Source organism: Mus musculus, chromosome 4, assembly GCF_000001635.26.
Source record: "Mus musculus strain C57BL/6J chromosome 4, GRCm38.p6 C57BL/6J".
NCBI classification, from domain to species: domain Eukaryota; kingdom Metazoa; phylum Chordata; class Mammalia; order Rodentia; family Muridae; genus Mus; species Mus musculus.
In genome coordinates, this window is record NC_000070.6 from 119405210 (window position 1) to 119422471 (window position 17262).

General features: G+C 46.2%; 2 protein-coding genes across 14 annotated transcripts in view; both read right to left on the reverse strand.

Moving 5' to 3' along the window:
- Ccdc30 (coiled-coil domain containing 30) overlaps positions 1–10312 on the reverse strand; it is a 93054-nt gene extending 82742 nt beyond the window's left edge. For 2 of the 10 annotated variants that reach the window (XR_001784210.2, XM_011240617.3), the window contains exon 1: positions 6234–6375. Coding sequence is in view for 6 of the 10 variants with exons in the window: in XM_011240617.3 (XP_011238919.1) it covers positions 6234–6273 (40 nt within the window). In the remaining 4 variants the exon portion in view is untranslated. Of the gene's footprint in view, positions 1–6233; positions 6376–9926 lie in introns of those variants that run through there. The other 8 variants (XM_011240615.3, XM_011240619.3, NM_001270435.1 and 5 more) reach the window with 6 other exon arrangements.
- Positions 10313–13317: 3005 nt separating this feature from the next.
- Positions 13318–17231, reverse strand: Ppcs (phosphopantothenoylcysteine synthetase). 4 transcript variants are annotated; one of them, XR_003954862.1, is made up of 3 exons: positions 16637–17231; positions 16159–16474; positions 13318–14084 (listed from the first exon to the last, which is right to left on the reverse strand). XR_003954862.1 is itself a non-coding variant. In NM_001355214.1 (3 exons), the coding sequence occupies exons 2-3, from the start codon at positions 16461–16463 to the stop codon at positions 13761–13763; spliced, it is 417 nt and encodes a 138-aa protein (NP_001342143.1). In that variant the 5' UTR covers positions 16464–16474; positions 17082–17211; the 3' UTR covers positions 13318–13760. The 4 variants fall into 4 exon arrangements, 3 of the variants coding, with proteins under 3 accessions (NP_001342143.1, NP_080770.2, XP_011238687.1); NM_001355214.1 differs by having other exon boundaries at positions 16371–16474; positions 17082–17211; NM_026494.4 differs by having other exon boundaries at positions 16371–16474; positions 16637–17211.
- Between the last annotated feature and the right edge of the window lie 31 nt (positions 17232–17262).

Here is a 17262-nt window from a genome sequence, read left to right on the forward strand (position 1 = left end):
TACATTACAGCCCAAATAAAAAGCAGAGCCCCCTGACCTTCTCTCGCTCATTCTTCATTGCCCCTTTTTGTACTCGTGCCCCCTCCCCCCAAAAAAAACTAGAACTGCGCTGGACTGGTATGATCTGTATGAAGGAGCCGCAATTCTAACACAACAAACATTTGTAACTCCTTTTTAATAGTTTAGATAGAGCTTAGATGCTCTATTCTGGCCTTGATTGGGGCTCAAAGACATGTGACTGGCACACGTGCACACACAAACACACAAACAAAAGTAAAAATAAAACTTTTGAAAGGAAAGAAGGGGTAGAAAGGGAAGGAGAAATGGGAAAGGTGAAGGGAAAGTGATGGAAAGAGGGAGGGAGGAAGAGGAAGGAAGGATGGAAGGAAGAGGAAGGAAGAAATGAAGGAAGAGAAGGAGGAAAGAAGAGAGGGAGGGAGAAAGGAAGGGAGGAAGGAAGAGAGAGAAGAAGGGAGGGAGGGAAGAAGAGAGGGGGCAAAGAAGGGAGGAGGGAAGAAGAGAGTGAAGGAGGAAGGAAGAGAGGGAGGAAGGGAGGGAGGGAGGGAGGAAGAGGAAGGAAGTATAGTGGGAGAATCTTTGGTCATCACTGTTCACTGTCACACAGGAACAGCAGTAAGAGCAGGGAGCCGCTCCCACTCTATAAGTACTTCATTGCCACCGCAGCTTGAAGTGGAAATTTCTCATTTCTCTGGAAATTCAGCTATGTCATATGATGTTTTGCTGGGGCAGACAAATGACAGGATGTTTTGCTGAAGCAGACACACAAGAGGATGCATGATGTTTTTAAAAAGAATAATAAAAAAGCCGGGCGCGGTGGCGCACGCCTTTAATCTCGGCACTTGGGAGGCAGAGGCAGGCGGACTTCTGAGTTCGAGGCCAGCCTGCTCTACAAAGTGAATTCCAGGACAGCCAGGGCTATACAGAGAAACCCTGTCTCGAAAAACCACTGGAACACTGGAACTCACTTTGTAGAGCAGGCTGGCCTCGAACTCAGAAGTCCATCTACCTCTGCTTTCCAAGTGTCGAGATTAAAGGCGTGCGCCACCACCGCCCGGCCTCCCAGCTCTTCTTTGCTCCTGCTTTTGCTGCTGAGCAAAGCCCTGGTTCATTTCCTCATGACTCTCCATCTCCTGCGCCTCCCTCCACAGCCAACCAGGGCTGGAGAGCACTGGCCAGCAAGGCTTGATGTCTAGTGTCTGCGCATGTCCTGTGAAGCCTCCCTGCGGCCCAGCTGTCGCCCGTGCTTCCATTCTCTGTAGAATTAGACCGCTGTCTCACACTCTCTCCTAATTGTGCGCCATTATCCTATCGTTTGTACCCCTACTGCACCTCAGGTCTGTCTGTGCTTATTTTCTAGCACAAAGCACAAGAATTGTTCTATAGAGGCAAGAGGCAAAGGGACATCTGCACTAACACACATCACATACACAATGATAACCAATTAAATCCTAAAAATTAAAAATTTATGATTTGCTGTCTGTCCAGTGCTGGTTTACAATTTAATATGTTTAAATCTCCAAACAAGCCCTGACAATATTATAAAGCTCAAAGAAGTCTTAGTTCTTCCTACAAAACATTTTAAACAAAAGGAATCTGCTGGAAGCTACAGTCTCCTAATTCTGTATTATTGAGGAATTATTTTATTCACAGGATGTTCCTTATAGTTTACTTTAGGATCATTCAGCTTGCTTTAAGAGTTTACTCTCTGGGGGAGAGTACCACTGAGACTGAACCCAGGGCCTTGCTCTACTGTTGAGCCCCGGATTCAGCTCCCAAGACCATTTGACCTAAGCCTTCTATTACAACGAATTTTTCTTACTTTGAGAGTAATAACCTTTGTGGTGGTTTGAATAGGGATGGACCCCATAGACTCATGTGTTTGATTGGCCCATAGGGAGTGGCACTATTAGGAGGTGTGGCCTTGTTGGAGGAATTGTGTCACTGAGGGGGAGGGCTTTGATGTCTCCTATGCTCAAGCTATGCTATGACACACAGTGTCCTTCTGCTGCCTAAGGATCAAGATGCAGAGCTCTCAGCTCCTTCTCCAGCACCATGCCTGCCTACACGCTGCTATGCTTCCTACCATGATAATGGACTGATACTCTAAAACCGTAAGCGAGCCTCAATGAAATGTTTTCCTTTATAAAAGTTGCTATAGTCATGGGGTCTCTTCATGGCAATAGAAACACTAAGACATCCCTCAAACAAAAATTTTGTTTTTTTGGTTTTTTTTTTGTTTTTTTGAGACAGGGTTTCTCTGTATAGCCCTGGCTGTCCTGGAACTCACGTTGTAGACCAGGCTGGCCTCGAACTCTGAAATCCACCTGCCCCTGCCTCCCGAGTGCTGGGATTAAAGGCATGTACCACCACGCCCGGCTTCAAAAATTTTAAAAAAACAATCATACTATATATATATATATCAGCTTGAACCATGACAGTGGGTCAAATATCTGCTGCTTTGGGGCCTGGAGAGATGGCTCAGAGACTAGGAGCACTGGCAGCTCTAGGATTAGTTCCCAGCACCGACTTGGCAGCTCAAGATAAGGTGGGTTTGAAGAAAGAGTGGCTGCCATAGGCTCATAGATTTGAATGCTTAGTCCTTAGGAAGAAGCACACCCTACTTGAGAAGGATTAGGAGGTGTGGCCTGGTTGGAGTAGGTGTGGCTTGGTTGGAGGAAGTGTGTCACTGGGGGTGGACTTTGAGGTTTTTTTGAGGTGAGCCACCCCAGTGGCTTCTCTCTTCCTGCTGCCTGCAGATCCAGATATAGAACTCTCTGCTACTTCTTCAGCAACATGTCTGCCTGTGTGCTGTCATGCCCTCTTCCATGATGATAATGGATTAAACTTCCGAAACTGTACGTAAGCCCTTAATTAAATGCTTTCTTTCATAAGAGTTGCTGTTGTCATGGTGTCTCCTTACAGCAATAGAACAGTGACCAAGACACCCAAGTATCTGTAATTCTAGTTCCAAGGCACCCAGCACCCTCTTGTGGCCTCCATGGGTATTAGTATGTCAAGCAGTGCACATACACACATATGAGAAAACATACACATGATAAAATAATTTTTCAAACATCTGCTGATTTGTGAACTGATATGTGTGAAGAATCTCTAAATCAGATGAGGAGTCACAACTGTAAGGAATCCATTAAAATTTGTAAGTAAGTCTGACCCAACTTAAAAGTGATAGACATTGCATAAGTGCTATTGTATTATATACAGTCTATATAGTATTGTTTTACTTTCAAAGAATCATAGTTTTATTATTTTTGCCCTTTACTTTCTATGCTTTACATATCAACAGCTCTGAGAGCTATAGTCAGAATTGCAATTGCCATCTGATATTTCTGAAGGAGAAAGGTTGGAGTCTGGAACCTTAGCCCACCATGCCTCCTCCTCACAACCTATAATTAAGGCCTCCCCAGGCCTTTTCATCTGCCGTCACATTCTCCTTCCCACAAGGTCTCTGAGCATCATACAATTACTTGTAGTTTTAGTTTTGGGTATCAGAGAACCCAAGATACCGAACATATACCAGTATCCTATGCTGGGCATGGAATAATGCTTATGTTATAATGATGAGACAAAATCCAGAATGCAGGGGCTGATGAGATGGCTCAGTGGGTAAAAGCATTTGCTGTACAAGTGTGATGATCTGTGTTCAATCCCAGAATCCATGGTGGCAGAAGAGAATCTACTCCTAAAACCTGCGCGCACGTGTGCACACACACACACACACACACACACACACACCAATAACACGAATGAAAAAAAGGTAAAGTAAACAGAATGCAAAGGCACCATTACAACTGTGTGAAAACCAGGCAGCCAAGACTGGAAGCAAATACAGCAGTTTTAAAGCATTAGTTACAAACTGCTGAGCTTGTGAGTGGCCGGCATGAGTTTAGCATGGTCTCCACATTGTTGTAACGGAGTGAGAGAACCCAAGGCTGAAGGGCAGGAAGGGGTGAAGGACGCTGAAAATATCATTGGATGCTTGGCTTCTGGGAAATGGGGAGTGGGTCCACAGAGGTGGAGGAGGAGGAGGAGGAGGAGGAGGAGGAGGAGGGTGTGAGCTCCCAGGCTCTCTGATTACCATCTTCTATCTTCCTTGCCTCGTCTTATAAAACTGTGTTGAACTATGTGTAAACCTAAACTTACATTTTAGCCATTTTCATGAACATGAAATTATGGGTATTAAATGTATTCACAAAGCCAGGCGTGGTGGTGCAAGCCTTTAATCCTAGCACTTGGGAGACAGAGGCAGGTGGATTTCTGAATTTGAGGCCAGCCTGGTCTACAGAGTGAGTTCCAGGACAGCCAGGGCTACACAGAGAGAAACCCTGTCTCGAAACAAACAAACAAACAAACAAACAAACAAACAAAAATGTATTCACAACATATGTCATCCATCACCACCATCCGTGTACAGAATGTTCTATTTCATCTTCAAAACATTAAAAGTATCCCCAACAGAAAGTCTGTACTACAGTACAATACTTGCCATTCCCCAGCCCGTGGCAAGGGCCTCTCTTTGTCCTCTAGTTTCTGAGGAGTCAAAGTGCCCACTGTGCGAACCACAGACAACTTTCTCATTGCACTCAGCTTCTAGCCATCCCCACCTCAGCTCCTCCCCCTGCCCCATCAATACTCCACATCCTGCATATAGTAAGCCTATGCATTCATCTGCTGATGGATATTGAGTAGCTCCTATCTTTGCGCTATTGTGAAAGATGCTGCTATGCACATTGGTGTGTGAGCATCGTTCTAAGTCCCTGCTTTCTGCTCTTCAGGCTTTATTACCTAAGAACAGAATGGCTACATATATAATTCTATAGCAATCATCTACTATAATGGCATCATTTTATTTTCCCATCAGCAATGAAGAAAGGCCCCAATTTCTTATATTTATTAAACCTCAACAATATTCCCAATTATCTTCCTGAAAATACCAGTCCTGAGAAAGTTTCACTAATCTTTATCTACTTTAGGTTGCTGAGTGCTGGAAGAGAGACGTCAAACAAGCACACGGAGTAAAGCTGCTACAAATTCATGGTCTCCATCTTCCAGGTCACACTATGCGTTGCTGACTTCTACTGGAAATCCTGACTCTTACTTCTGACAGATAAACTCGTTCTCCATACTAGGAAAACTAAGCCCATCTTCTTTTCTTCCCATCCCCCAGACGTGATCCTTCATCTTTAGATATCCTTATCTCTCTTTCCTCAGTGGAAAAGATGATCACTGTCCTGGTTTCTTTCTGTTGTGACAAAACACTCAGACCAAAAGCAACTTCAAGGAGGAAAAGGTTTACTTGGCTACATTTTCAGGTCACAGTCCGACATTGAGAGAAGTCAGCCCTAGAATTTTTTTTTTCCAAGACAGGGTTTCTCTGTATAGCCTTGGCTGTCCTGGAACTCACTTTGTAGACCAGGCTGACCTCGAACTCAGAAATCCGCCTGCCTCTGCCTCCCGAGTGCTGATCAGGACATTCATCCTCTTGGCCAAGGTCAGTCCCTTTACCTGTCATCTACGTCCTATTCTCTAGTTCTTTATTTTCTTTTCCATATGCGCATTATCTTCCTCTCTACTGATATTTGGCCAAGTTCAAGACAGCCATGATAGCAAAAATAAGGATATAGGCTTGGGAGTATAGCCCAGTGATAAAACAAGAAAATAACCCCCTTCTAGCGGTTTAGTCTAGTCCTTCCCAGCTGTTGTCCTCTTGGACAGCATGTCTCTCACACACACCGTTCTGTTTTGGTCAATGTACTCAGACTAGCAATTAATGAGAATATGAAAATGTCACATCCAACTGGATGGTTTCCTGTTCTTACAGGTGACTTCTATTCTCACCTATTCTTCCACGAAAGCTTTCTTCAGCTGCACTGTGAAGTCACTCTGTCCTGCCTGCACTCTTGTCTAGCCTGTCTTATTCAGCGTTCTTTCCAGGCTCCTCCTTTTTGTTTTTAAATGGATTTTTAAATGTTATCATTCCCATGAACCCACTTTGACTCTCTGCCCTCCTCTCCTGTGGTACCAGCTCGGCACAGCTGCTACACCGTGGTTCCATAGATGGCTGCATCACTGTGTGGCTGTTGGAGCAACACCAAAGTGGGAACCCCGATGTGTAGCTGAGACTCAGGTGTCCTTTAATTATAACCTGGACTTGTCCTTCTTCCTCAGAAATAAGGTATTACCTAAGATATTACCTGTAACAATCAAAAAGCTGCCTTCATTGGTGCTAGGCATATTCCCATGACCACGTTCTCACAAACAGGGGACAAGTGGCTTTCTGCACTGCTTTCAGGAATTCCTCTTCCTTGCCTCTTCAGATTTCTACTGGCTGGAATTAGCTGAAACCCGAGTAGCCAATCTGATGCTATCAAATGAAACCACATGACAAAAATAAGCCAAAAGAAGAAACCTGGACCTCTTCCAGTTCCAAAATGCAACTGTCTTTTTAATTTTTAAATGCCCGTGTGTGTGTGCACAGGCACATGGACTTCACACACGTGAGGTATTCAGAGGACATCTTCATCAGTTCTCCCCTTCCACCCTGTCTCTCTTTCTCACAGCTCTGCATTCCCTAGACTAGTGAGTCTGTGCGCTTCTGGGCCACTCTCCTGTCTCTACCTCCCATCTCATCGTATTACTGCCGGGATTATAGATGCCAGCCAAGGCACCCCGGTTTTTTTGTGAGTTCTGCAGATCACAAGTGCTGAGCCATCTACTGTCTACTCTTTTAGACCAAGTGTTTCCACCTGAGCCTTCATACATGTGAATTCTATTATGGAGCTATACTCCCCACCCACTGAAGCCATTGTTATTTAAAATTCCTGTCACTCCCAGCCAGTTAATCCCTTACTGCCTCAAGAATTGAAAGGTTAAGATGTGAGGTCAGCAGGTGTCAAGGTGCACACCTGTAACTCGGGCCGGGCCAGGGCATGGTGGTGCACGCCTTTAATCCCAGCACTTGGGAGGCAGAGGCAGGCGGATTTCTGAGTTCGAGGCCAGCCTGGTCTACAGAGTGAGTTCCAGGACAGCCAGGGCTACACAGAGAAACCCTGTCTTGGGGGTGGGGGGAGGGGGGGGAGAGAGAGAGAGAGAGAGAGAGAGAGAACGAACTAGCATGGAGCTCCCTCTGCTCCCTCTGCAGACCAGGGTGGCCTTAAATTCACAGAGCTCTGCCAGCCTCCGCCTCCTGTTCTGACATGGCAGGTGTTCGCCACCACATCTGGCTTCCTGATGCACTTCTGTCTGGGTTTCTCTGTGAATATGCCCCTCCTCTTGGCAGCACAATCTTTCATCAGCGAAGCTCACAACAAGTCTCCAAGCTCTAAGCCTACACAGCATTTTGGAATAGGCCAATGCTTAGTCTCTCTTGGTTCAATCTTTTGAGACCTTTGGTTCATTAATTAGGTCTCAACAACTTGGGCCCACCCTCCTCCACATGGACAGTCAACGGAACAACTTGGCTGGATTCATGCACCATTTCCCTCACAAAGTACCTTCTGGATTCCACAGTTATAGTCACCAACAAATGATATAGTGACACAGCCTGGCAGGGGTGGGGGTGGGGGTACGGGTCTTCCCTGACTCCTCTCCAATCATCTTACCACCACACAGTCTGTCCCCAGACCTGCTGCTGCTCTTTCCTCACTTCCTGATCTTCTCCCCCTTGCTTGCTGGCTTCCTGTAGGCACTCCTGATATACTCTGAAGAGCGAAGAGTGCAGCAGCACTGGCCACTGGAGCAGCAGCTGCTGCCAGCTGGCGCCTACCCAGCCTGTACTCTGTAAAGCCCCCAGAAGGCTCGTTCCAAATGCAGATCACTTGCTGCTTAATGTTTGCATCGCTTCCAGACAGAGTTCAAACCCCTTTGCTTGGCACCCGAAATTCTCCACAGCCTGGTTCCTGCCTGCTTCTCTCTCTCAGTTCATCTGATCATCATTAGCCTTAGGCTCTTGTACTGGCCGGTTTTGTGTGTCAACTTGATGCAGGCTGGAGTTATCATAGAGAAAGGAGCTTCAGTTGAAAAATGCCTCCATGAGATCCAGCTGTAAGGCATTTTCTCAATTAGTGATCAAGAGGGGAGGTCCCCTTGTGGGTGGTGCCATCCCTGGGCTGGTAGTCTTGGTTCTATAAGAGAGCAGGCTGAGCTGGGCATGGTGGCACACGCCTTTAATTCCAGCACTTGGGAGGCAGAGGCAGGTGGATTTCTGAGTTCAAGGCCAGCCTGGTCTACAGAGTGAGTTCCAGGACAGCCAGGCGATACAGAAAAACCCTGTCTCGAAAACAAACAAACAAACAAACAAACAAAAAAGAAACATCCCTTTATGGCCTCTGCATTAGCTCCTGCTTCCTGACCTGCTTGAGTTCCAGTCCTGACTTCCTTCAGTTAATGAACAGCAATGTGGAAGTATAAGCTAAATAAACCCTTTCCTCCCCAACTTGCTTCTTGGTCATGATGTTTTGTCCAGGAATAAAAACCCTGACTAAGACAGCTCTTAAGTCATTCAACCAATGCTTTCATTATGCTGTTGGCAATTAATTTCTTGACTCTGCACACCCAGGTTCCTCTGCCTGGGATGGTGTTAGAGCATTTCAGAACAAAATTTTCTCCCCGGTGAACTCAGACTTGGTGGTTGGGAAATTCTAAAAATCTAATACAACAGAATAAAACATGCTGTTTGAGTTATAAATTCTCTGATATTTAAAGTGTACCTAAGACTGCCCCATTTAACAGAGCCTGCTCTCTGAAATAGATACTGAAGAAATGGTCATTTAGCCTCTTAACAAGGGTAAACATGGTTTTAAGCCGCCTAAGCTCCTCACATCTAACGGGTGAGGTGGTAAGCTGGAGTGCCGACGTAATAATGAATGGTAGGTGGAAAGAGGACTAACAGCATTTCTGCCCTCTAACTTCAACGGGGGGGGGGGGTCGTTTTCTGGCTCTGAGGAAGGGACTTGCTTTGGGTCACATGGTCTATAAGTGACATGCTAAGGAACAAACAAATATGAGGTCACAAAACTGGAACAGCCCCCATGTGACTTTTCACCCTAAGTACCCTTCCTGCTATAGAAATATAATCCAAACACGTATAACCTTAAACCCAAGAATATGATTCACAGGTTGTTCCAATTCCTAAATAAAATATACTTTTTTTTTCTTTTTTAAAAAAGGCCACTGGGCTTTCTCCTTTTCCAAAAATATGATAAGTTGCTCTTGATTGATTCCCTTCACCAAAAGTGTTTTCTAATTTAGAAACTGAAAGGAAAAAAAAAAGAGGGGGGGGGGCACGGGAACAGTTTCAAGTATCTCCAGTCTGGCAAATCGCACAATCCCCGGGTGTTTGATGTACTTTGGCCTAAAAGTCAAAATTCTGCTATGCGGTCATTTTTGAACGCCATTTTTACAAGTACGAACATATTGCTTAAATTTGTGTCTAACATAGTACCTAACAAGGAACGGAACTTAAACTTTCACATATGGCATATGTGTATACCGCTGTCAAGAAGTTCAAAACTGATTCTTTTCTTTTAATTCTTTTCTATTTTCGAAATACAATAGGTTTGCAACCGTCTCATGTATGCATTTGCATCATTTACTTCACCCATCTCAAGTTCACCCAAGACAGAGAATTTGCAACAGTGCAGAGAAATGGAAACTCTTTACGGGGACTGCTGGGCTGGAGGATGAGAAATGTGCAGCCATGCAAAGCCTTCCTGTAGGGAAGCAGAAGGAGGTGGTCTACAGGTGACAGAATGGTGAAGACATTACAATGCACAGCGTGGACGGGGAAGGGTGAGATGGTTGTGGGGTAAACAGGATAAAGGAGCCGGGTGCTCGGATGGTGAGAGAAGTGGATGGAGTTGAAGGCTGAAAGGCAGAAGGCAACTGACTTGATGATCTCGGATGCTGGTATCCCCAAAGGCCTGCAGAGCTTCATCCGGATGCAAGGTTGCGTGTGACGAAGCTAGTCCCACAGTCCTTTCGCTCGGGCCGCGCGCAGGGCACAACGGTGTCTCTGGGGCCTTTGTGGCTGGGACCTTCGGGGACGGTCAAGAGCACACTTCTCCTGAGCCAACCGTTACCGGGCCGAGCACGCCGAAGCCGGCCAGCACCGCGCGAAGGAGCTCACCGGCGATCCGAAGAGATCTGGAATGTGCACCACGGGAAGAGCAGGTCCGTCCCCGGGCTGAGGTGGGATTTTCCTGCCAGCGCGCAGAAGGAGCAGGGGACTCTCAGCTCCAGCCGCCCAGCCGCTGTCATGGCAACCCCACTCAGCGGGGGACGCGCAGGCGCGACCCGGCGGGAGCCATGGAGACCATGCACGCTTTGGGTGGCCCGGGCCGTTCTTCCTGTGAAGACTGTTGTTACAGCGCACACCATTGGCCTCCAGGAACTACAGACTACCCCATTGGCTCCGGAGACCGCAGTAACCATAACAACAGTGTACAGCGTCTATATAATTCTCAGACTGCGAGTAAACATAGGGTTCTAATTCTCGAATTGTTTCCCTCCAAGTTCAACCTATCTCCTTATATTTGTTTTTCTGTAAGTGACTTCAAAACTTGGATGTGAGAGTCCACGCACATGAGAGTGAGGTAGAATTGAGTTTGGAACCAGCTAGTGTTATACAGTAGATTCCAGTCGGTGCCGCCTAGGCTATAGAATGGAACCTTGCCTTTAAAAAAGAAAAAGAAAAGAGAGGACAGAGAGAGAGAGAGAGAGAGAGAGAGAGAGAGAGAAGAAGAAGAAGAAGAAGGAGAAGGAGAAGGAGAAGGAGAAGGAGGAGAAGAGAAGGAGAAGGAGAAGGAAGGAGAAGGAGAAGGAAGGAGAAGGAGAAGGAGAAGAAGAAAGAGGAGGAGGGGGGGGGGAGGAGGAGGAGGAGGAGGAGGAGGAGGAGGAGAATAGAAAAGAGAAAAGAAAAAAGGCAAGATACTGTGCATATCAGGTCTCAATTTAGGGCCAGAATTTGTCATCACACCTGGAGTACCTAAGGTAAATTTCCACACTTCTGGACTTTTGTGACATGAATTACCACCTCTCTTGGAGCACACAGTTGACATGAACTTTAGGTCTAGTTGGCAAAACTTCCAGAAAACAACAGGCTTCGCCATTGGTACAGTGCTGTAAAAGATGACTTTCCTCTCTACAGCCACAGCCTTGGGTGCTGACTCATCTGCTAGAACTAGGTGACCTTTATGATAATATTCATGAGAGCCCACTTAAGATCATTTAAATCAAGCTTGACCAGAATTACCACGAAGGCTAGAACCCTTAAGAAAGCCTAACTAAGCTAATTGACAATTCTGTTTGGCTTCTTATAGAATGCAAGATAAATATTTTTTTTAAAAAAAGATTTATGTGCATGTAGGTTTACATTGATAAGTTAATGTACATCACAGCTAGAGCCCAAGGAAGCCAAAAGAGGATACCAGATCTCCTGGAACTAGATACAGTCCTTGGGAGCCTCGTGGGTGCTGGGAATGAGTCTTGGTTCAGTAGCCATGTCTTCTTCCAGCCCCAAAGTACTTTAGTGATACAGTTTAGCACAGGCTCAACTTAAATCTTCAGATGTTCTTTTTTCGAGACTCCAGGTGCGTTGTCAAAGCTGGATTTCTGGAGGCTTCTGCTTTTCTGGTATCTAAAACGCCACCTACATTTCTTGATCTTATTCTAGCTGCCAGCCCTTCCTTCTGGATCATGTGGGGGACCATCACCTCAACAGTGTCCCCTATTTTCTGTTTTCTTCCTTGGCCTTGAAAGTGTTTCCCCTCTCTGATCTAAAATGCTCACCTCCATTTCCACCCACTCCCACTGATCAGTTTCATTATCACCTCCTTAGGTAAGGCTCCTTGGTCCTCCGAGCTGGAGCAAATAAACGCCTCGTTTCCCTTTGCAAGTATTTCCTCCTGCTAACACACAAACACACACACACCTGGAACTCCTACCTGGGTGTTTTGAAGCTCTCAGAACAGACCATAAACCGAAGGGAGAAGTCTCTGGTGAGTCCATAAGACAAGTTAGAGATTGTTTGGGGCTTTAATAAAACGATCTTAAGTGGGCTCTCATGAATATTATCATCAAAATCACCTAGTTCTAGCAGATGAGTCAGCACCCAAGGCTGTGCCTGTAGAGAGGAAAGTCATCTTTTACAGCACTGTTCCAGTGGCGAAGCCTGTTGTTTTCTGGAAGTTTTGCCAACTAGACCTAAAGTTCATGACAACTGTGTGCTCCAAGAGATGGTTTCACTCCTGGCTGCAGCAATAAACCGTCTTGTGCTGGAGGCCACAATTCCAAACTTCATTGTTTCTACTTATCTTGCTTGCCACTTCTGTTTATGTCATAACTGAAACTCTGTACTGTCAGGGTACCTTTCCAACTCCATGGCCAGTTGTACTGTAAGCCAGGTTTTGACCCAAGGCCTGCACATGCTAGCCAAGTGCTCAACTACTGAATTTCACCATTAGTCCCTAACTGAAATTTATGTAGAACACTGACTTCTACATAATAACAGCACCCCCCCACCACCACCACAGACACACACACACACACACAACTGTATTTAGGACTACCCTACGTCTCACTTACTGGAGATTTTTCTGCACTAGGTATTCACTCGTACTCTAAAACAGGATAGTGAGAACTTCTTAGGGATAGTGAGTTTCTCAGGGACTCAGTGATCAAATGTTTTGGCCTGATTCTGAGAAAAACGGTAATTGCACCAGCGTACTGAGTGTAAAGTGCCAGACATGAGACCAATGCTCTATTTTTATCCCTACACTGTAGATACATAAACTAAGATTAAGTCAAGGGCCTCATTCATGAATCTAGTAGAATGCCCAGCTGGCTATCTAAACACCACACTTTATCACAGGGTAACAGTTCCCTCAGGGCAGAAGCAATCATTTAACTCCTGCCAGGGTCCAAGTGGAAGGCTGGTTATCTATCCGAAGAACAGCCTTAAAATATTTGAAAAGTATTACCTAAATATGGAATAAATCTAGGCCAAGAGGCAAAAAGTAGATGTAGGGAGGTCTGTGATCTACCTTATCTGCATTACTCCTGTTTTAGTAAAAACGTCTTTCTTCTTAAAAGACCCAGGTTTGATTCCCAGAACCTACATGGAGGCTCACAAGTTCCAGAGGCTCTGATTCCTTCTTCTAGCCTCCAAAGGTACCGCAGACCCATGGTGTATAAACATACATGCAAGCAGAAACACTCAAACACATAAAATAACTAAATTGTAAAAGAAAAAAAAAACAATAACAAAAAACCAGAAACCCGCCCTTTCCAAGTGTCCCTTTGTGGGCACATACTTTATTGCACATAAATTTTTGTACATCCAGTTCCCAAATGAGACGTGCTCATTCATCTTTCAGACCCTCACAGCTCACAAAGGCCCTGGCACATGGTAGGCACTTGATAAACACTTCTTCAGAGCATGACCATTCACGCACCATGACCTTACAGTAGGCCAACACGCAGCGGCTCCTGGCTCATCTGCTCTGCAGGCCACGCAATCCCACAGTCCTCTTTGTGAACTCTTGTTCACTTTCCAGATCCAGGAGAGCGTCCAGTGTTTCACTCTCAGAACTGAAGTCCCAGCAGGCACTTGCCTGCACACCGCGTTTACTATCTCTTCACTGTGTTGATCCTTAACAGAGGATCAATCTTAGTTCCTATCAGTGGTAAGAGCTCTGGTGTTTGATCCTAGAGGAGCATTTCCTTCAGTTTTTGTCACATATAAAAGCTGTGTGTCGAGACCGAAGGTCATCTACTATCTTCTCTTCTATCACCAAGCCTTTTGCCACCTCCTCCTCGGACAGCAGTAACTCTGTCTCCGAGTCTTTGGTTACAATAATCACAAAGGACTTTATTGACTCCAGGATGTTGGCCACCACCACCTGATGCTGGTAAACTTCCAAAGCATTCCGAGCCCGACTGATTATGATGTCCGGGTCTGTCTCCAGCTTAAAGGAAACTACAAACGCTTTAGGAGCCCAGTCTTTGACCAGAGGGGAAAGCATCTTTGGCACCATCTTCATTGTTATCTGTATCCGAAAAAGCAAGCCAAGTTCAGTTAGTTAACACTGGTCAGTCCCTACCAGGGATCCAAGCAACCAAGGACCGACTTTTGACTAAGGTTAGGTGGGCTTTCTTACAGTTTGGAAACTTCTTGCAGCACACCAAATGCCAAAGACTGGGTTCTGTAGATTCGTTTAGGTTCATATTGAAGCCTGAATTCAGAGCCCATCATCTACTTTGCTGCAAAGTATGTTTTCTGAACCAGTCCTGGCCTGCCATTTTCATTACAATTTCTCAAACGTTCCCCTTTATTTTACTATTTTCAAAGACAGTGTTTCACTATGCAGCCCCGGCTAACCTAGAGGTTGGTATATGGGCCAGGTTGGCTTCAAATGCTGATCTTCCCGCCAGTCTCCAGAGGGCTGGGGTTAGAGGTGTGAGCTGCCACCAAGCCTGGAACTTCCTTTTAACTCATTTAAATATTTTTAAGTCTTTGAGGATTTTATAGATTGTATTTTAATCATACTCATCTCTTTTATTTTTTAAAGAAAATCTGAAGATAACTATAATCTGTTCATAAAAATGTTACTTTGAGCCGGGCGTGATGGCGCACACCTTTAATCCCAGCATTTGGGAGGCAGAGTCAGGCGGATTTCTGAGTTCGAGGCCAGCCTGGTCTACAAAGTGAGTTCCAGGACAGCCTGGGCTACAGAGAAACCCTGTCTCAGGGGAAAAAAAAAAGTTACTTTGGCAGGATTCCAATATATTGGGTTTTAAATCTCTCAAGTCTAAAATGTCGTGCTGGTGGGCGTGGCTACTGATTTGATTTGTACTTGGAGGTTTTTTTTTTTTCATTTGTTAACTAAAAGTATTAATACAATAATCACAACAGAGTACTGAGACATGACTGACTTGGTCTTCACTTGATTAAAGTCCCTGCCCTGTTTCCTAAACCTTATACAACCAAAGGGGAATACTAAGTTGTTCTGGATTTTTTTGTTTTTGGTTTTGGTTTTTTTTTTTTGAGACAGGGTTTCTCTGTTTAGCCCTGGCTGTCCTGGAACTCACTCCGTAGACCAGGCTGACCTCGAACTCAGAAATCTGCCTGCCTCTGCCTCCCAAGTGCTGGGATTAAATGTGTGTGCCACCACTGCCTAGTTCATTCTGGATATTTTTAAGGTAGAAAGAAAAAAAAAAGGATAAACTGGAGATCCCAGGATTTTTAAAGAGTATGAGTTCTGCCTGCAAGTGTGCCAGGAATCCCACACAAGCTCCCACTTGATCTCTCTTCTTGGCATTTACCACCTGTGTGCATCAGGGATTCCCCTGCAGACTGAAAGCAATGCCAGCAACTGCCAGTGTACTTCTCTTCCACAATAACACTTGGCACACAGTAGGTACTCTGAAATGTGTAACTTAACTATCCCCAAGGCGCCCCTCAGACAATTTCATCAATAAACACTACTTATATCAGCCAACAAATGTCTATGATTTCCCTCATGTTCCAAGACACCAAATCACCTTCAATTTTCAGCGGTGACACTAAGGTGACACTATCCTCCCCTTCTTCTTCCTGAAAGGACAATAACCCCCACTTATCCCTCTGCTTCCTAGTTCCAAAATACTAGGATATTCTGTACAAACAAAACTTTTTACTTTTATTTATTTACTTTGAGATTTATTTACTCTCTCACTGTGCAGCTCTGGCTGGCCTGTAATTCACTAGGTAGACCAGGCTAGCCTTGAAATGAAGAGCCCATCTGTCCCTGGAGGGCTGCAATGAAAGGGAAGATGCTGCTGCATCCAAACAACGTCTTGTCTTTCCTTCCACCTTTGTGTCTCCAGGCTCCACAGGATAAAGTTCAAGGGTCTTAAGGAATACAAAGGTTGTGTATACCAAGAGGCAAGATGCCTCTTCAGCCTTACCAAAGCACTTTGGTTCACAGAACATTACCCAGTTGCAAACTCCAACTTGTAACTCCACTTAGAATAACCTTCCCCACTTGATCAGGCCCTCTGTCCATCTTTTGATGAGTCATCTCCATCACCCTGACACCCCCGTCTCACTACCCCGGGGATCTGACTGCACTTTGTACATACCTCCACTACAGCATTTATCATTCTGATCTGTGATTATGGCTGGTGTCCAGGCCCTCGCTAGACTGTGAGATCCTTGAGGGCAGTGTCTTATTCATCTCTGTATTCCCAGTGCCTAGCTCATACAGAAGGCTGAAAGGCCATCCAGATCAAGAGGAAAGTAACCCAAGATTGGTTAGAGGGGGTCAGATCTCTGGAAGAGAAGAGCCCATCACCTGCAGTGGGCCACCAGATGAGTGGATCTTGTGTTCAGGCATTTCGGAGACAGGAATATAGAAATCTGACACTGCCGCGGCCAGGTAAAACATCGCAGAAGAGCCTGTGAAGATAAACGGAGTATAAGAAATCGGGGAAGGGCATGGAATCTTTTCTTTAACTCGGGTTCCTTGGCTGTGGGGTAGGCAGCAAGCAATAGGGAAAAGAGGCTAGGGAGAACGGCTCTACAGCCAGGAAAACCTTTGGATTTCCTTGGAACATTCACCTAATGGACTGAGAGCCAGGGCAGCAGCCTGCAGCAGATGCAGATAATCCGCCAAAGTGGTAAACTCTACAGCCAGAAAGGTGCCGGCAGCGGCTGCCTCTTGGTAGCTCTGCAATGCTGCAGCAAAGCCCGGGAGCGCATTCTCTTCGGCCTCCAGACTCAGCTTGCCCGACTGGGCTGGGCCAGAAGGCCGAAGGGCTGACAGCCAGGCCTGGGGCGGGAAGCGGTGGGCATAGGGGAAGGCCGAGCGCGCTCGGTACAAGAACAGGACTCCATAGCCGGCAGCCAGGAAGACCTCCGCCGACGCGGCTCCGCGTCGCCCGCTACTGAAGTTGTCCAGAAAGCGCACGGCTCGCGCTTCCAGGGGGACCTTGGTGCCTCCAGATGTGATCAGCACCACCCGCCGGCCCTGCTCGCCCAGCCTGGCCGCAAAGCGAGCCATAACCTCGGCCCAGCGCGCAGCACCCGCAGGACGCGGCAACTCAGCCACCAGGTCCATTTCCGCCATCTGCACTGTAGTCACCCCACGGTAGAACCACAGCGCCCGGGCACGCCGGGCCGCTGGCGCCACGCCCCCTTCCGGATACCTGGGCTGCGCGCAGCCGCAAATAGTGACTATGGTCATT